The following is a 20,569-nucleotide window of genomic DNA, read 5'->3' as shown; positions in this document are numbered from 1 at the left end:
TCTACAGGTACTTTCAAATTATGTAAGCACTCTCACAAACGTATACATCTTTATACCACATATTTTAAACAATGAATAATAAGGGATGGAGAATGATATTTGTATATCACATTTACCTGTGCATTTTAATATCGAAACCAAATTTTATAATCGTATTTTCCTTTCAAATTTAGAAAATATTTTACAGGAGGTGTTTGCTCAGATTGTATCAGACACAAAATATTTGCTGAGGCAATGTAAAAAGATGGTATACAACTGTGAGACAAAGGATGTGTACGTTTATTCAGTACAGCTGGCTTCCATTTCCAGGCGAGGTCCATTTGATAGGTAAATCTCCTTGGGAAAAGTCTGAAATTCATTTTTAGACGAATAGATCACCGGTGCAGCTGCGTATTTTCCTCTTATTAAATAATATATTTTCTTTAGTGAATATTCATTCTTTTACGATTCAAGACTCGTTTTTTTAATGAATTGTCTTATGTATAGAGGTATAAAGGAAGAGGCTAAATCAGGAACAGAATCTCATGATGGAATTAGGGTTAGATACAGTTTACATTTTCCAAATTGGGTTTAAAGCTGATGGGTAACGAACACAAATACAAAACTAAAGATAAAGGCCACGTAAAGTATTTTAACAAATCCTGTTAAGAACTGATTCTAAGAGGACAGGTTGGATAGAGTCCACGGTTGTGGATAGATAGTAGACAAAATTATATTGAGCCTAACAGTTTGAATATAAGTACAAATTTCGGAAAAAGTTGACAAGCAGGAAAAATCCAGATTAAAAAGGAACTAAAATATAAATGTAGAATAAAGCAATATGGCTTATGTGCCAAATGGGCTCTCTCTCTCTCTCTCTCTCTCTCTCTCTCTCTCTCTCTCTCTCTCTCTCTCTCTCTCTCTCTCTCTCTTACGCTTCGTTCACTCGCCCCTAATCCTCTCATCAGCGCCGTACCCTCTTGCAGCGTTGAAATGGTCACAGCCTTGACATGCCCTGCTTGTCAACTTTAGCCATGTGTTTGCAACACCGTTTTACTAGTATCAAGGTGCGGACGGATTTATGAGTTCATATTTATTGTTAGGCGTTTGTGTATGTTAATGGATTGTCGTCGGATTGCGTATTCATTCACATACTGTCATGTACAGGACGTTCGTTCATGAATTCTATCAGGGGATATACAGTATATGTATATATATATATATATATATATATATATATATATATATATATATATATATATATATATATATATATATATATATATATATATATATATATATATATATATATATATATATATATATATATATATCATTTTTATGAATTTCCCTGGGGTTATATGATTTCTAGAGATTTTACAGGCCAGCAACGGAAACTTTATTTATTTGGCCTTGAAATTTTGACTTTACGTATAGGGAAATCGTAAAAAAAAGGAAAAAGGGATGATTTCATGAGCTTAGGGCTCTACTTCATAAGGAAATGTTACGTAAACACTTGGGACAAACTAAGAAATTATATTTACAAATAAAAGTATAAAAATGGAAAATGGATAATTGAATAATTAAAAGGCTTGCAACGCCTGAAGATCTTCCTACTGGAGCCGTGAATAATGGCAAGGCACAGTCCAAGATGAGTCCACTGCAAAGAGGTCCCTCTGCAAGAGAGATTAACGCATTACACGCCAGTAAAAAAAATATATATATACAGTATAACACATAAAATGACTCGAGTCTGCACTGAGGGTGCCAAGGACTCGAGGAATGAATGAACACTTTACACTGGAACTCTAAACACTGCAAAAGGCACTGAACAAATGGCACAGGGATGAGAAAACAATACTGGCACTCGATAAACACTTCTAAAGGGCAAACTGTCGTGACTGAAAAGGCCTCCACTCGTACTTCACCTTAGGGGGAGCTAGGCTCTGGCGTAGAATGATGACGGGCGATCACACACTTGGCACTGTACACAGAATCCTTGGAAGGTCCATTCGAGGATGACAGCAGGACTAGGTCCACTGTTCGAGGACTTTTATTTATCGAGTGGACATGACTCGAAACGGAAACCAATTGTACTGAATAAACATACACATCCTTTGTCTCACAGTTGTATGCCACCTTTTTACATTGCCTCAGTAAATATTTTGTGTCCGGTACAATCTGAACAAACAACTCCTGTAAAATATTTTCTAAATTTGAAAGAAAAATATGATTATAAAATTTGGTTTCGATATTAGAAGGTACAGGTAAAAATGATATACCAATATCATTCTCCATCTCTTCTTATTCATTGTCAAAATCACGCTCTCCGAATTAGCGATGTAAAGCTCCTCCCTCCCTCCTCCTATACCTATGTACAGAACAGAACGGACACAGTTACAACCTCCTGGCTGGACCACTGCATCACGTCCCCTCAACTTCACGACTCTGTTGTGACCTGCAACATTCGCTACGATCTTGCAGTGGGCTATGATCACATCCCCTTACAGGTGTCATTCAGTACCCCGTCCCTCCCTACCGTGAACCCCCTAATTGATCACCCACCTGCTGTTAACTGGGATTTTAAAAACCAACAGAAAGCCAGATCCTTCAGGGAAACCACGGAAACCAGGCTGCGGTCAGTAGCACAACCGGCAGACGCCTTACTGTGCACTAACCCAAAATGTAGAAACGATCATCGCAGGAGAGATCTGAAAGAATTCTATTCGAATATAATTTCCGCTATGCTCGCCTCCGGCAGGGATACCTTTAGAACTCGTCAAGGCAACTCTCGTAATGTACCTGGGTGGAATGAATTGGTTAAAGGTCTTTATACACATTCACGAGAAATGTTTTACTGTGGAGGCAAAATGGTAGCCCGAGGGAAGGACATTTTGCACTGCTAATGAGGCAGGCGAGAGCGCAGTTCAAACTTGCCCTTCAGCATTGCAGACTGAATGAAAAGCAACTAAGAGCTGATGCAATGTCTAGGAAATTAGAATCTGGCGATTGCTAACCCCCGTCTTTGGAAGGACATTCAATCCCCAAACCCCAAAACTAAGAAGCTATCACAGAGAGTAGGAGAAGCCGTCGGTGACGAGGCTATCGCAAGAATGTGGGGCGATCACTTCAGCACTATCCTGAATTGCATAAACGATCAAAACTCCCGCAGGGATGTAGATAACCTCCTTACTGATAATATTCAGTTTCATTTCGCCGATCGTATTGCGCCCGGTAACATAAACAAAAACCTACCTAATAATAAATCTCTCGGCTGCGATGGTCTGCCTGCTGAAGCTTTCAAATTCTGCCATCCGATAATTTACATTTTGCTAGCTGCTCTTTTCAATGCGTGCATAATTCACCAGTTTCCCCCAGACTCCCTACTCTTAGTTCACTCAATACCATTAATAAAAAACAAGCTAAAGGATGCAGCTAACCCTGGCAATTATCGCCCGATTGCAATCACTACAATTGCGTCGAAGATACTTGAGTCCGTTCTTCTAGTGAGACTTCTCCCCTCCCTACACGCTACTGACAACCAGTTCGGTTTTAAAGCAAACCACTCAACCGACACCTGCATCTACATCCTGAAAGAATTGCTGAACTATTACCTATCATCAGCCTCTCCTGTTTTCCTGTGTTTTGTAGATGTGAGAAAAGCATTTGACGGAGTAAACTACCTGAGGCTTTTCCTGAAGCTGCACAAACGAGGCACACCTCTATACCTAATTGGCATTTTATGTTGTTGGTTTTCCACACAGCAATTCTTCGTCAAATGGGGTAACGTACTGCCGTACACCTTCGGCTCCCTAAACGGGCTCCGGCAAGGGGGCAGTCTCTCTCCATACCTGTGTAACACGTACACAGATGCCCTGAATATCAAACTGAACTTACTCCCAATCGGATGCACTGTCAGCGAAACTACAATAAACAACCCTGTTACGCTGATGATATGGTTCTAATCTCCCCATCAGTGCAAGGTCTCCAGCGACTCATTGACACCTGCCGCCAATATGCAGAGGAACTTGATATCCTATATAATGAAACCAAGACCCAGTGTATGTCGCTGCTCCCGAGATCGCTTAAGCATGTTGCAGAACCACTAATTTTCCCCGGAAATCATCGTCTGGACTTCGTGGCTGAATTTCCGTATTTGGGACACATTATCACAGACGACCTAAAAGATACTGCAGACATAGAACAGTGGCGTCGTAAACTATGTGCAACTGGCAACATGATTGCAAGAGGTTTGCCTTCTGTCACCGAGAAACGAAGCTGCTGCTCTTCCGCTCGTACTGCTTCAGAATATATGGGTGTTCCCTTTGGACGAACTATACCCGAGAGACCATGAGACGCATCACTGTTGTTCACAATGACATTCTGAGACGCCTCACAAACACACTTCGCTATCACTCCGCCACGCAGATGTTCATAGAAAACCGCCTGGATAACTTGAAAATCATTGTGAGGCGAACAATGTCCAGTCTGATCACCGGATTGAGAAACAGCAGCAATTCGCTCATACAAACCATCCTGAGCAGTGAGGCAAGAAGAAGATCTAAATTGTGGGAAAGATGGAATAATGAGGCGTCTGTTCCTTGAATGACTTATTCTCTATTTTTGCAATTATGGAGTGTCATCTACAGAATCTGTCTTAATAATAATAATAATAATAATAATAATAATAATAATAATAATAATTAATAATAATAATAATATTATTATTATTATTATTATTATTATTATTATTATATTTCTAAGTTCCTTGCTATATTTGGTATTCTTACCTCCTGTTATTACTGTGTTTTATATCATTGTAGAGTTTTGCAGTTTTCAATATTCGTATTTAGCCTTCTGGACCTGACCACCTAAGGACCCCAGATGGAAATTAATCGTCTGCAATCTGTATTTTTTATTGTTATAATTTTTAATTTGTTTCTATTATTCCCCATATAATTACTGTCATTACCATTATTATGAATTCTATTTTTTTTACTTCTTCAGCAACTGTGTGGATACCGCCGATAATTATTTTTGTCATGTTACCTTATGTATCTAGACTGTGTGTATTGTATTTGTATCTTCCATGTATATGGCCCTGAGCCGCAATAAAGATTATTATTATTATCATTATTATTATTATTATCATTATTATTATTATTATTATTATTATTATTATTATTATTATTATTATTATAAAATATGTGGTATAAAGATGTATTCATTTGTGAGAGTGCTTAGATAATTTGAAAGTCGAACATTAATTCGCTCTTTTTTTAGCAATTATTTATAGCAAAAAGAATAAGAAAGGACATCTTTAAAATACCTGTATATAAATATATTCCAAGCATTGCGCACGAGAATGTTGGTCTAAATGTAAGGCAAATAATAATACTGCTCATTTTTTTATTTTTAATGCATAACTCACCATAATCAAATGTAGAATAGTTTTAAAACAAAGTGGCTAATATTCTTACTTTAACACCACTGACAATAAAAGTAATTCTAACTAAAAGAAATTTTCACCTTGCCAGGCTGTTCGTGAAATTTCAGTGGTTTGGGTCCCTGGAGAACCACCTGCTAAACAGACTCAACATGGAGAGGTCATTCACTTCCTCATGAAGATGTATGATCGCGTGATAATGGTCTGGAGATTCACTGAGTGTATAGTTCCATTTTTCAGCACCGAAAAGCTGCAAGGCGTCAGTAAAAACGGAGGGATAAATGTAACGGTCACTGAATGTTCCAGAGAGTGAATATGCTCTGAATGCTGACTCAGGAACATATGCTTCCTCAAAATAGCCACAACTGTCAATGGTTTCATTGAGGCAAAGTATTACCCCGCAGACCTGCACGTACTGGAGATAAACTACTTCGCCACGTTCCTCTATACCGCTGTAGGCGATGAGCATGTAAACAATATCTTCAGGTTCTTCAGCAGGGTATTCGTAAGTCAGATTGCAGCACAAGTTGTCCACATGGCAAAGCTCCTGGAAAGCAAAGACACCTGGGGAGGTTCTCTCCAAAATGGTGTGATTGTAACGGCTGAGGTCCTCATGCAAATATTTCTGTTTCATGTTCTGGTTTGTACTTTGCTTATGTATCTTTTTACCATTCACCATTAACTCCATTGCATTTGTTTGTCTCTTTTCCATCTGTGCTGGACCCAACAGAGGCAAATCGTCAAAAGCTTTATAACTGAAAACTTCAGAGTCACCTGGCTGATGCCTTTTTGCAGATGGTGCAGCCGACTTCGTTTTCACTTTTCCCACTATAAGCTTGGTGCCTGAAGAAGTATCGTAGGTATAATATTCTGGTTCAGAGTACACACCTCTGAAGATTCCTGCCCCCAAAAACCCACCTGGAGGAGCATATATGTTTGCGGCAACGAGATTTACATTGTTTCCTTGACTGAAACCCTTCCAGACCTGGGGAGCTGAGAGGAAGAAAGTTGATAATATAATTTTGTGTATAAGGCGTTGCAATATAAACAATTATTGCTTTGCAAACTATTGTATTGATTGAATTTTGTCACTTGTGATACACAAAGAGCGACAGAGATATGTTAATGGGCTAATAACGTCCCAGTACATGTGTATTAAATGTTCAGTATATGTATATGTATGTATATATATATATATATATATATATATATATATATATATATATATATATATATATATATATATATATATATATATATATTATAAATATTGCTGTTCGACCTGTCTTTTAGCAGAATAGTAATTTAATTTTCTCTTAAAGCTAGGAACACAATGTAGATTTCTAGCATGAGAAAGAGGACAGCGGGAAGAAGCAGTTGTTTCAAACCAAGCTCGCCAACCGACCGAAGGGTGGGAATTTTGAACTCATAAGCTTCGTATAGTGGCTACGGTTTTGCTAGGCCAGACCTTAGATATACTGTCCTTTAAACCCACTTATCTTTGACCTATGTACTGGTGGGTCTTTGTCATTTTCGAGATGATACCCACGACCATTGTCCAAAGTACGCTAGGGGGAGGAGCCTTGAACAATTCAAGCGACCCAAGTAAACCCGACATCGGAGACTCAGCTCAGATAACATAGCAAACGGATGTAATCAGTGCTTTCTTTAAGCATTCTTTGTTTCTCCCGCTTTTTTCTCCATCACGTGGGAAAACTGTTATTCCTAACGGACCATGGAAGCTTAATGCAACTGATCACTACATTATTTAACCCAGCGGTAAGTCGGATTGTGACAATTACTCCCAGTTGTCTTTCTCTTCAACTGAATCTCTCACTTTTCTTGTTCAAATTTTCATCTCTTAAAAAGTTCCTAATTAAGAACCCCTAGTAAAGCATATTCCCTCTATGAAGTCATATATTAAGTGCATTCATTGTTGTCTAGTGAAATCATATAACTTACCCTTCATGGTGTTAAAAGTAGTATTCCTGATATAAGATAAATCCTTTTGTGATCAATTAATTACTAGTGAGAGCTTCTTTAGTGCAAGATTATTAACTGGGTACTTATTTTCCAGAAATGTGTATATACCTTGGGCCTGGAAATTCCCTTTTGCTTGGAGAAGAATCTGCGTCGTCAGTGCCAAGAAGCTACAGTTCAACACTCGTTGAGTTCAGGTGCATTATAAAAGCAATTGAAGAGGTTTATTAAATCTGTTCCGATCATTTCATTGAGCATCGAGGTATCTGTCCTGATTGGGACTAATATTTTGAGCTGCGGTTAGCTCCTGTAAATATTCCATTTCCTCTTATTTTACTTTTGTTGAGATCAGTTTTCAGTAAGTTTACTTCATTAATCCACGTGGTTTTATAATAAACTTATATTTTGTAATACTAGCTTTCAGCCGGCGACCTTATCCATTTGATTATCTGTCCTTTAGAGCTTTATTTGGCCTTAACAGGCAAAGTTACGTGGGTCTTAGGTAGAGCAAGGTGAGTGTTAAAGTAATATATATATATATATATATATATATATATATATATATATATATATATATATATAATATATATATATATGTATATAATATATATATACATATATATACACATATATATATATATGTATATTTATATATATGTATATATATATATATATATATATATATATATATATATATATATATATACATATATATACATATACATATACATATATTTGATAATTACCTGAAAGTGATGGGAGTCCATCAATCCAAGCTGTACTCAGAAGGGCATCTCGTACTCCTAGGTTGTAGATGTTGCTAACAGCTGGACTTTCGTAGAGTATATCAAAACAAATCTGAAGAGATAACCATGTCTAATTCTGAACTTCCATGAGTTAATGCGCACGCGTACGTCTATGGAGTTTAATATATTTTAGAAGACGGCCTGAGTATTTCGTATGGATAATTCTATGTAGTCATTAAATTATATACATTATGTTTATATATGTAATTTGTGCAAAAGAGAGTGTCTTTGTCACGCTAACTAAATATTTCAGAATGTATTTCACCGTATTTACCTAGTAAAAATCAAGAGTAATTGTTCCCAGTTCTCACCAACAACGTAAATGTTACACCAAACGAGGTCTCGAAGACAGCAGTTGAGTCGGGATCTGTTCCTGGGGTGAACACGGGCTCCAAAAATAGGTGTTTCTTTCGGTACCTGAGACGTACATGAACACTGTAGCCTACACTGATGTGCTTGGTTATCTTCAAGATAAGTCTCTCTCTCTCTCTCTCTCTCTCTCTCTCTCTCTCTCTCTCTCTCTCTCTCTCTCTCTCTCTCTCTCTCTCACCAATCCAGTCATTGTCCGAGTATGAAAGATATGGTCATTAACAAATCAATAATAAAATTTGGAGTAACCATTAAAATGCAATAAAATATGATTTTTAAAAGCAAAAAAAAAAAAAAAAAAAAAAAGGGAGGGGGGCCTTTAACGTACTAAATCAAGTTTTAATACTGATTTTATTTCGAGCATTAAAAGTGGAGATAGGAACATTTGTAAATAAGTAAGCAAAGTGTTTAAACTAGAAATGTAATGCAAGAAAAACTAATGAGAGTATGGCTGCAAACGTTACAGTAATACATTTACATACAACATGCACAGCAGTTTATATGAACACTGATGTAAATTGCAAAACCCCCCTTAGGTTCACTCATTCATTCTTATTAATAGTTACACTATTCTTCTTAAAGCACCACTTTTAAATGGAAAGGAAGTAATATCTAAATGAATCATCAGCTAGGAAACCTTTCTTTCGATGGCACACTCAGCCACAATGACCAAGGATTAAGTCAGATGACCTCTGTAGCATTCATCGCACGAAAGTAAATGATGTCGATTGAGAAACTCAATGGGGCCTTTTCCTTAATTGTCAGTTACATTGACCTACAGTACATGGCCCACTCAGTGCTGCTACACACTGTGTTGTTTACAGAAGGTCCAAGTGACTTCCCATGAACGTGAATGAAACGAGTAGTTTCTATGTTTATGAATAGACAATATAAAGACAGGAAAACAAGAAAAATAATCAGATCATAAATGAAAATTCAAAACGAATCACAGTTGACTAAGAGATCGCGTCAATTGCACTTTTTCATTACCTAGCCACAACAGCTCCGGCATCGTCGAAAACCACCTGGGAATTGTAGAATATGCAGCCAGAGAGGACACCGGATGCTTCACCGTTCTGGCTAAATGGGAGATCTTCTTCACCAAAGGCAATCCCAGAGCAGTTTGACTGTTCGGCAAGGTCCACCACGAGGTATATGCCACTTTCCATCGCTGCACAACTGAGTTCTTTCATAATCTTTAATGGGAATAATAAGATGTAATGAAAAAAATGAGCATTGACCGACTGAGACTCAACGCTACTCATATTTATCATACAAGCGTTCATGCTCTTTGTATATTAATGGTCTTCGTTTCCATCTCCTGTTTAACTCTTAACTATCCAGCACGTTCTAAGTCTTACGCTCCTACTTCTCATTCCTAACACTTATGAATCATGTAGTCTTATTATTATCGCCCCTCTTTCTATATCAATACCCCCACACTTTATATATTACCAATACATATATACATATATATATATATATATATATATATATATATATATATATATATATATATATATATATATATATATGTGTGTGTGTGTGTGTGTGTGTGTGTGTGTGTGTGTGTGTGTGTGTGTGTGTGTAGACCTCAACAGTCCTTTATGAGGTGACGTTGATGCCCAATAGAACACGAAGTATATGGTATGTCTACAATTGTATTTGTATGCGTGTGAGTACATATGCATACGCATGATTGAATGTATACAATGACCTTCACTCCTTTTAAGAACTGGGTAATACTAGCTATCCAGGCTAAAGAAATTCAGTCCATTTAGTACTGCAACATTCCAACCAACATTTACCGTAGACAGGATTAAGTCTCGAAAGCAATCGGCGGCTTCTGAAAATATCTACACATCGAAATCATTTCTGAAATCTGTTCGTTATTTAATTGTGAATTTTCATTCATGTGAAGCTAAGCATGACCAATAGGATTATATAAATGAAATATTATTTAGTGATTTATTGTTGAATATTTGTTATTTGTGTGTTACTGTGTCCAGCCGAGGCGAGGGTATTTTTCTTTCCGACAAACGAGTGAAAGCTTCGATTTTCCAAAGCGAAGTTCAGTGCTTGGTGTACACTGTATCTTTATCATTTTCGATGTTATTTCTGGAGAAATAATTATATTTTGTTACACTGAATGCTTCAAAAACGAATATATTTTGTTACACTGAATGCTTCAAAAACGAATATATTTTGTTACACTAAATGCTTCAAAAACGAATACAAAAAATTTCGTTTGCGTATAATTTCCATTAATGTTTTTAACTGTTGTTTACGTAATACTGTCTAAGTACTGTATGTCTTTCAGATAAAGTTGTAACACATAAAGCTTCCATTTTATGTTACTGTGTCAGTTCATATGAGAAGTCAGCATTCTTTTAATTTAATCTCCACTTCTTTAAGATCAGGACTCTAGCTTTCCCATAAAGTTCAATTAATCACGTGCCTTTACATGTTTTCTCCTCTATGAGTCTTCGGCTGGGTGAAGGCTCGACTACGTCCTTCACGTCGCCTTGTGCATGGTAAAAATGGAGTAATGGTAATGAGAATAATCAATGAAGTAGAAAATGTATGAAAAAGTATGAAGAGAATAGGGGAGAGGAGGAAGGAAAAACTAATCTGAAACGCAACTGCCTGTTACAAAACCTGAAAAAACAGCTACTGTAATTAGCAGTATGTTCCATGCTTTTATTCTTGAATTTTTGTGAAAAAATTTCCAAAATTTTTACGTAAATATTTCAAAGCATGAGGAATGGGACTATCTTAAGTACAGTTTCGAATAACTCCTACAAATAATGACAAACAATGAATCAAATAACACGAAGGAAATATATATAAAAAAATAATCATGTGGAAACTTAAAACCAGATTTTTTCAAGTACTGAAAAGTCCATACAAATTAATGAATTAAACAGATTACAGCGAATAGAAATTCACGCTTCTATATGCACAAGTAATCACTAGAAGAAATTAAGTTTCGTAAGTGCCTAGCGCATCCTGATCGACGGATTTCTGTCAAGTCCCTCTCATCAGATAATCGCATACAAACACAAATAGATCTGAATACTTTAATTCTATCTCTCTATTAAAGGCAAGAAATGTCTCTATAGTTCCAGAGTAGGCACGAACTCATATCGGCTGGAAACAATTTCTCTTCGTGCAGAGTCAATCTGAGAATCTTCGAGAACCAGTGAAATATTATCGCCAATCACCGCTTACAATATCAACGCTCGAATATCACGTGAGGAAAATAAGCGATTTGCATTTGCGATGAACTTCTGTATAACTCTTTCCAAAAAAATTAAAACTCCTTACTTTGCTCGAATTCTTGACGTCGCCGTATTCACAGGGTACCTCTTTGTCCTCTGGGTTCGGAACGACCTGTGTTTGAGCCAGAAAGGTTCCCAAGGTCAAATCGAGGTTCAGGCTGGTTAAGCCATATTCTGGGAACACGATGATTTGGGCGCCCTGGGTGAAACATAAAAAGGAAAAGATAAATGTGGAGACTTACTTTAGATTCAGGCTATCCTTCAAAAGTTTTCCTAATTCCGTATTCCTTTATATGAAATCTTTGAAGATAATTTTACCAAAATAGTCATAATCAGAAATATTTTTCATCTTCTAGCATAGATACCAGCAAAAATATATCACTGGTAAAACCTGGAATTTATAACATAATCAACCAAGCTGAGAGTTTTATTTGTATAACAAAATCAACGGAAGTTGGGAATTGCAATCAAAGACACGAAGATCCAAAGTCATGATTAATGGCAAAAGTTTCAATGAAGGTAGAGTAAAAGACTATTAATGGTACATCATGAACGTCTTGGTAGTTAAGAAAGTTATTTTGAAAGAAATAACACGCAAGCGTTAAATATTTACATAAATTGAAAGGACCTCAAAGATTTTGTGACAATTTTTCAATTACAAATTCATAGAAGTAGGGCAATATACAGGGTCACACATAAAAATAACAATACTCTAAAAGAACATTGATTTTATAGAAGTATAGAAAGTTATGAAGCCCTCTTAAACCTAATCCCTCCTTCATTTGGGAAGGACAATACTATGGACCCAGTGAGCAAATGTTCATAAAAATAGTTTGATATGCTTCTGTAATAGTTGTAACATCGAAAATATTCTCTCTTCCCTTTATGTAAAATTGTTTGAGACTATCTTCGATTTATTTACATTTTGAAGGCGGGGGGAACCGTTAGCATATTACCAGCAAATCATACTGACAAAAAATTTAACGAATAAATAACTTGTGGGATCCGATCAACTAAGGTTTCCGTAACAACAATATCAATGATAACAAAAGGCAGATTCATCTTACATAACAGAGAAAGTAAAAGAGTACTTGCCATGTCTTTGGCCTCTCCAGCGTAATGAATAAACGTTCTCGCATTTTCCTCCAGTACAGCCAGACCTCCCGCAGAGAGATCATCATACGGGTCATATTGCAATGCTGCTGCCACGTATTCCACTTCCACTTCTACTGTCGTGTCTTTGTGGACAAACTCTTTCGCCGTTTCCCCCTTTCGATGCGCTTTTAGGGTTGACTGGAAGTCATATTTCTGTTCTCTGCCAGTCTTTCCATCATCTTGTCTCGCCGCGACAAGGCATGACAGACAAAGATATATAATTATGTATGAAAAGCTCAGCGTCATAGTTAGAAACCAACTGCTGTTTAGTCTAACTGACTTCGAGTATTGATAAGGTTCTTATCAGTGGTGACCATGACAGCAAGCGGAGGCACTACAAACGCAGATTTTCCATATAAAAAGAAAAAATCAGATAAGCTGGGAGACGTCAGATGAAGGAAACAGCTGAACTTTCAAGTGCACAGCAGATATAAAAAGTTTGGCAAGTATTATTCTTCTTTTTGATTTTTCAACACTAAATGAATATAAAGGTTATAATTTCTTTATCTTCATATATTTTTTTCCACAAAAACTGCCATGTAGCAATGTGACCCACACCAGTTTATTGGGTTTATTAATTAAATATATTGAATTACTTATATCTTGTATTAAACCTCTCTTAAAACATTAGTTTAAAGGATAAGAAATATTTACACATGGTAAGACCCCAGGAGTTTTCTGCTCCTTGTCGAAGGGAGATTAGGTTAATTATTCAACATTACTTCCATATTGTATTACAAATCCGCACATCACAGCTAGTTCAATGATGACGTAAAGGCCATGAAGAGGATAGTTACCAGCGGTACACCTACGAATCCAGATGAGTGTATTTTCTTACCTCTCTACTGCTGCCCGAACCTAGTCAGCACCCTTGTCATGCAGAATAGCACAGGCCCCCATAGAGAGATGTGGGAGTTGACCAACGTAGTATACAAATTTAAATGCACTGAAGGACATGTCAAGCCCCTAGCAATTACTACATAGGTCGCGCCATTACCAGTGTATGCAGATGATTTAAAGTTCACCACAACCAGTGGGCAATATTTCAATGCTATGTAGAAGACCACAACTGTAAACTGACACTAGAAGAATTATTAGAAAGCACAGAGACCATGCATAGAGAAGCCCAGCTCCACACATTGAAAATAGCAGAGGCTGTGAGTATAAATCATCAACGGCTTGCATTGATATACAGAGGAGCACAGATGTCGTCCTCACTTCTTCAAGGAAACCACAGGACATCCATGAAAATCTGAAGGGAGAGAGAACACCCCTGGATACGACTGCCGACAATAAAGCAAATGAAGATCATCGGTCAGAGAAGGGATTCACGCCCTTGCCCACGCCCTTTACTGCAAGCCATGGCATAGGACGTGTCCTAATGAGCACCAGGAATGCCCATACTGCCACCCAGACCACCAGCAAGAGAATGGGACCTACTGACCTATAGAAATTCAGAATTCCAAAGACGTCACGTTTAATTAAAATTCAAAAGTCCACATGCAGCAATATAAACCTTGTATATGAATTTATAATCCAGTCCTGAAGACACCGCCGAAAGGTGGGGAAACGGTCTGTCAACTAGAAAAAGTAAATGGCAGGAATCTTGCCTGAAGAGATAAAGAAGCAGTAAGGGCTGATTCAAAGTCTTGATAAAAGATAGTATCTGCGAACAATGCCATTAACTTCAATAGAAACTGCATATATATATATATATATATATATATATATATATATATATATATATATATATATATATATATATATATATATATATATATATATATATATATATATATTATTATATTCCAGCAGTTAAAAACATTTTTATTATCCAGCAGTTATTTCTGTGCAGTTACAGGTACAAATAAACAAATAGTAATTTGTCTGTATTTTCTTGAAAAGATGTAACTTCTCTTTTTTTATTTGGTAGATTTATTATATAACTAGCATCGTTTCGTTTAAAGTTCTGAGATTATAAAATTCCTGTGTATTCTTGCTAGAATAGCATGGATATATTTTCTTTAAAAATTCATCCTAAAAAATTTATAAACATTTTCTTTTTTCAATTTTCCAGAGGTACTCTTGTATCATTCCCGATCCTTCGTCTTTATAGGAAGGGAGAAGAATAAGATTTCTATGAATAAGAAGGATCAGTAATTCTGCAATTCTTTGATTTGATATTGTATGAAAAAAAGCTACTCTAATTCAATTAGTGTGAAAGATGCATGTACAGGTACAAATGAAAATTTCTAAAATGTTGTCATCGTTTTCAGGTAAAATGCTGTCATCATTTTCAGGCACTGCAATGTAGTTCTTCAGGTGTATAAGTAATTCATCGTCATTTTTACAATTTTCCTTTTCTAAACAAATCAGTATTTTCAATAGAGAAAAGGCAAAATGTTTGTAATGTCTTTTGCCATTGAACAAATATATTTGACCACTGCTTCATCGACACAGTTATTGCATTATATTTTGCATAAGTTAATGTTACTTGTGCACTGTTGACATTCAGCGCAGAAGTAATCTCATATAAGTTCACTAAAATAGTATTGCTTATATTAAAAGCTCAGTTTACTGGAATTTACTATGCCTTCCTAGAAAGAGTAGTCGTTTCATGTTTATTTACATGTTCATTTTTACTGGATTATATTAAACTTTTAGAGGATATTTCTGAATCTTCTTATCATATTAGTAAATTCATGGGAGATCCCGGACCACAGAATGACAGTTTTGAGAGGTTTTTGTATGTATATATATATATATTTATATATATATATATATATATATATATATATATATATATATATATATATATATATATATATATATATATATATATATATATATATATATATACTATAATGATATAAGCCATATAATATATATATTTTCTGCAAATTTAGTATGTTTTCTGTAATTTTTTATATATTTTCTCTTATATTTGTCATGTGTTCTGTATAGTAATACTGTTTATTGAAATACCAAGTGTCAGATCTTAAAAGGGTTAGCTTGACTGTGTGATTTTGGAGATAAGATACATTTTGCTGTTAGAGTTGTGTTTTACAGCTGGTAGGCTGATGTGTAATCAGGTGTACAGCCTGGGGTTCCCCGGCTCCAAAAGGAAGTCCCCAATCCATTTAGCTGTCATCAAAAGAGAGATGAGGTGACAGGTCTAGGTAATATTTGTTGACTGAGGCGAGGGTAAAACCCCCTTTTGCGAAGGTTTGTTTCCTTATCTGCTTAAACTGTTATTAAAAGAGATGTGGGATGATAGGTTTAGATAACACTGGTTGACCCAAAAGCCTATTGTTTGAAAAAGTATGTAGGCAGGAAATCCCTGTCATTAAAAGAGATGTGTGCTGACAGGCTAAAGAGCCCTCTTTAACCAAGGGGAAAAATCCCTTCCCAGGGGAAAATTCCCAGGCCTGTTTCCCAAAAACGTCTTAGTGGCAACAAAGATTTCTTTTAAAGTAGAAATCTGGGAGGCTCTCATTGTTGTAAGAGACCTTGTAGGAGTTAGTTGGTTGGTGTCTCTCTCTCTCTCTCTCTCTCTCTTACCCTCTCTTTCTTCAAAAGAGAGTAAAATTTTGTTATAATATTTACTTGTGGTCACTAATGATAGTATTTCCTTTTTGAGATCTGATCATAGGAAAAGTGTATTAGAAGTGTAACAGGCGCCTCATAGAAAGTGTTTTTGTGAATTTTACAAAGGTTCTCACAAGCTTGTATAAGGTAAAGTGGATTTCTACTTATTTTTACCATGGTATAATAAGATGTATTAGGGAGGTTTTGCCTTAGTGAAATTATTGTTGATAAATCTTTTGTTTATTTGTTTGTGTGTTCTTGTGTTTGCAATTTCTTACTTTTGCCCAATTTTTGTATTGGTGATTTAACGTTCATTTACTTAGCATTTTATATATTTTTGATACTTTAACATTGCATACTTGATTTGATTTTCATTTGTTAAGATTTCCTTTTCAAATCTTGAGTAATTCTTAATAGTGTAAATTTTGCTTAGGTAACATAATTTTTTGATAAATTAAAGTTTTGTGAATTAATCTTATTTAAGAATTAATTAAATCTTGTGTTGTTTTGAAGTAATGGTAAATTTTTCAGACTGTGAATTTTATTATAAATTTTGAAATTAGAAATAAATTTTTGTATTTAAAGTTCTTAAACATAGATTTTCATTTGTTGACCACCAGTGAACAGGGTTATTTGTGTGTGCATAAGGTAAATTGATAAACCTGTTTTGTTCCCTTTAGTTTTGCTGAAGTGAATTAAAACCAGGGAAACAATTATAGTTGTTTGATGGAGTGATGCCCTTTTTCTCTGGTATATTTCTTGTTTAACTGTTACTACCTCACACATATCTTGATAAACTTAGTTTGATTTTTCAAGTGATAAGTAATTCTCTTCATCTTCCTTTCTCCTAAAACCTTCTAATTATCGATTTGTTACTTTCCACTAATCTAATGACCTAGAAATGCTCTTATCCATTTTTTGACCTATGCTAACTGCATACTATTCCTTTATTGAATCTCTGTTTCCCTCCTTATAAACTTTATTCCCTGATTCATCTCATCAGCCTGATCATATCAATATTCAACAAAATATTGTAACACAATTCTCACATCTATATATTCTCCTTGATGGATCATCAACACCCTTCACACTGCATCTCAGTTAAACCCATCTAAACCCTCCCCTGGAACAATTACTTAACTCTCAAATTTCTCTCCCTAGTTCCATAAGACGCTCTTAATCCTGGGGTTTCCTCTTCTGTATCAAATCCTCTCTCCTGTGATCTATCTGATTTTCTCGGTTGGTTTTCGCAGTATGCTCAATATCATGCCCTTATAACTATTATAATTACTTCTATTACATCTCCACACGAAGGAATATATACTCCTTTCAGGTTTTCATCGGAGCCTTCCTCACATGTTTTACTAATTTCAAACACACTTTCAACCACTCACTCTCACACACACATATATATGTGTGTATGTGTGTTTGTGATTGTGTTTGTGCGTGTGTGTGTGTTGCGGGGAAGATTAGTTTTTTGTTTGTTCTCAGTTACATTAAATTGCATATCCTGTCAGCATTCGCATTTTACCTAAATGTTTAAGGTGGAAGATATCCGCTTCCTCTAAAGGGGATGTGTTACTTCCACATTCCTCAGTGATGCTGTCGGGACTCTCTCGTAATTTTCACTTGTGGCTAAAATACAGCTGCATATCAAAGAGCGGACTGTTCAAGAAATGTGAGTCACTGATTTTCAAATGGTTTTTAAGGTTGCGATTATCGTTTAGTTTACAATATTTTAATAACTCCTTTTCTATTTTCATTATTACTAAAATTATAAGTATTGTTCTGCATTTATGATAAGAACATTATTTCATACCCACAGCCGCGAAATTACTATTAAGAAGGCATAGTGAACGATGTCTTTTGAACAATTTCGAGCAATCACATATAACTAATTATACTAACTATCAGTAATTTTATTACACGTTCGTATGAATCAAGGTAAAAAACCCATGAACTTGTTAATATGATAAGAAAATTCACAAATATCCTCTAAAAAATTAATACAATCCAGTAAAAATTAACATGTAAATAAATGCAAATCGACTATTCTTTTCAGGAAGGCGTAGTAAATTATAATAAGCTAAGCTTTTAATATAAGCATTGTGATGTTAGTGTACTTATATGAGATTACTTCTGCATTGAATGTCAAGAATGCACCAGTAACATTAACTTATGCAAAATATTAATGCAACAATAACTGTGCCGATGAAACAGTGGTCAAATATATTTGCTCATTGGCAAAAGACATTACAAACATTTTGCCTTTTCTCTATTGAAAATACTAATTTGTTTAAAAAAGGAAAATTATCAAAATGACGATGAATTACTTATACACCTGAAGAACTGCATTGCAGTTCCTGAAAACGATGACAACATTTTACCTAAAAACGATGACAATATTTTAAAAAATTTCATTTGTACCTGTACATCTTTCACACTAATTGAATTAGAGTAGTCTTTTTCATACAATATCAAATCAAAGAATTGCAGAATTACTCATCCTTCTTATTCACAGAAGTCTTATTCTTCTCCTTCCTAAAAGAAGAAGGATCGGGAATGATACAAGAGAGTACCTCTGGAAAATTGAAAAAAGAAAATGTTTATATATTTTTTATGATGAATTTTTGAAGAAAATATATCCATGCAATTTTAGCAATAATACACAGGGATTTTATAATCTCAGAACTTTAAACGAAATGAAGCTAGATATATGAAAAATCTACCAAATAAAAAAGAGAAATTAAGTCTTTTCAAGAAAATGCAGATAAATTACTGTTTGTTTTTACCTGTAAATGCACGGATAATTATGGCGGAAATGTATTTTAACTGCTGGGAAAATATATATACATATATATGCTCATATATATATATATATATATATATATATATATATATATATATATATATATATATATATATATATATATATATAAATATATGCAGTTTCTATTGAAGTTAATGGCATTGTTCGCAGATACTATCTTTTTATCAAGACTTTGAGTCAGTCCTTACTGCTTCTTTATCTCTTCAGGCAATCTTCTCAGGAATAAGGAATAATTATTTAAGATCCGTTTCCCCACCTGTTGGCGGCGTCTTCAGGACTGGATTACAAATTCACATACAAGGTTTATATTGCTGCATGCAGACTTGTGAATTTTAATTGAACATGATGTCATTGGAGTACTGAATTTCCATAGGTCGGCAGGTCTCTTTCTTTTGCTGGTGGTCTGGATGGCAGTATGGGCATTCCTGGTGCTCATTAGGACACGTCCTATGCTGTGGCTTGCAGCAAAGGGCGTGGGCAAGGGCGTGAATCCCTTCTCTGACCGATAGTCTTGATTTGCTGTATTGTTGGTAGTTGTGCCCAGGGGTGTTCATTCTCCCTTCAGATTTTCATGGATGCCCTGTGATTTCCTTGAAGAAGGGAGGATGACGTCTGTTTTCATCTGTATATTAATGCAAGCCATTGATGATTTATACTCACAGCTTCTGCTATTTTCAGTCTGTGGAACTGGGCTTCTCTATGAATGGTCTCTGTGCTTTCTAATAATTCTTCTAGTGTCAGTTTACAGTCATGGTTTTCTATATAGTGTTGAAATATTGCCCCCTGGTTGTGGTGAACTTGCAATCGGTTGCATATACTGGCAATGGTGCAGCCTATGTAGTAATTGCTGGGGGCTTGACATGTCCTTTTGGTGCATTTAAATTTGTATACTGCATTGTTCGACTCCCACATCTCTCTATGGGGCCTGTGCTATTCTGCATTCCAAGGGTGCTGACTAGGTTCGGGCAGCAGTAGACAGGTAAGAAAATACACTCCTCAGGATTCGTAGGTGTACCACTGGTAACTATCCTCTTCATGGCCTTGACTTCATCCATAAACTGGCTGTGATATGCTTATGCAATACAATATGGAAATAATCTTGAATAATTAATCTAAACTCCATTGACAAGGAGCA

At 35.6% G+C, this 20,569-nt stretch overlaps 1 protein-coding gene across 1 annotated transcript; it reads right to left on the bottom strand.

The window, feature by feature from the left end:
- Nucleotides 1-5,380: 5,380 nt before the first annotated feature.
- On the bottom strand, nucleotides 5,381-13,297 carry LOC136851903 (pantetheinase-like). The gene is made up of 6 exons (XM_067126259.1): nucleotides 12,957-13,297; nucleotides 11,908-12,060; nucleotides 9,571-9,776; nucleotides 8,523-8,628; nucleotides 8,152-8,263; nucleotides 5,381-6,418 (listed from the first exon to the last, which is right to left on the bottom strand). The coding sequence occupies exons 1-6, from the start codon at nucleotides 13,260-13,262 to the stop codon at nucleotides 5,532-5,534; spliced, it is 1,770 nt and encodes a 589-aa protein (XP_066982360.1). The 5' UTR covers nucleotides 13,263-13,297; the 3' UTR covers nucleotides 5,381-5,531.
- Between the last annotated feature and the right edge of the window lie 7,272 nt (nucleotides 13,298-20,569).

The sequence above is a fragment of the Macrobrachium rosenbergii genome, chromosome 24 (assembly GCF_040412425.1).
Source record: "Macrobrachium rosenbergii isolate ZJJX-2024 chromosome 24, ASM4041242v1, whole genome shotgun sequence".
Taxonomy (NCBI): Eukaryota; Metazoa; Arthropoda; class Malacostraca; order Decapoda; family Palaemonidae; genus Macrobrachium; species Macrobrachium rosenbergii.
Note: the sequence above shows the minus strand (reverse complement) of the source record. Positions and strands in the feature narration are given on the sequence as shown.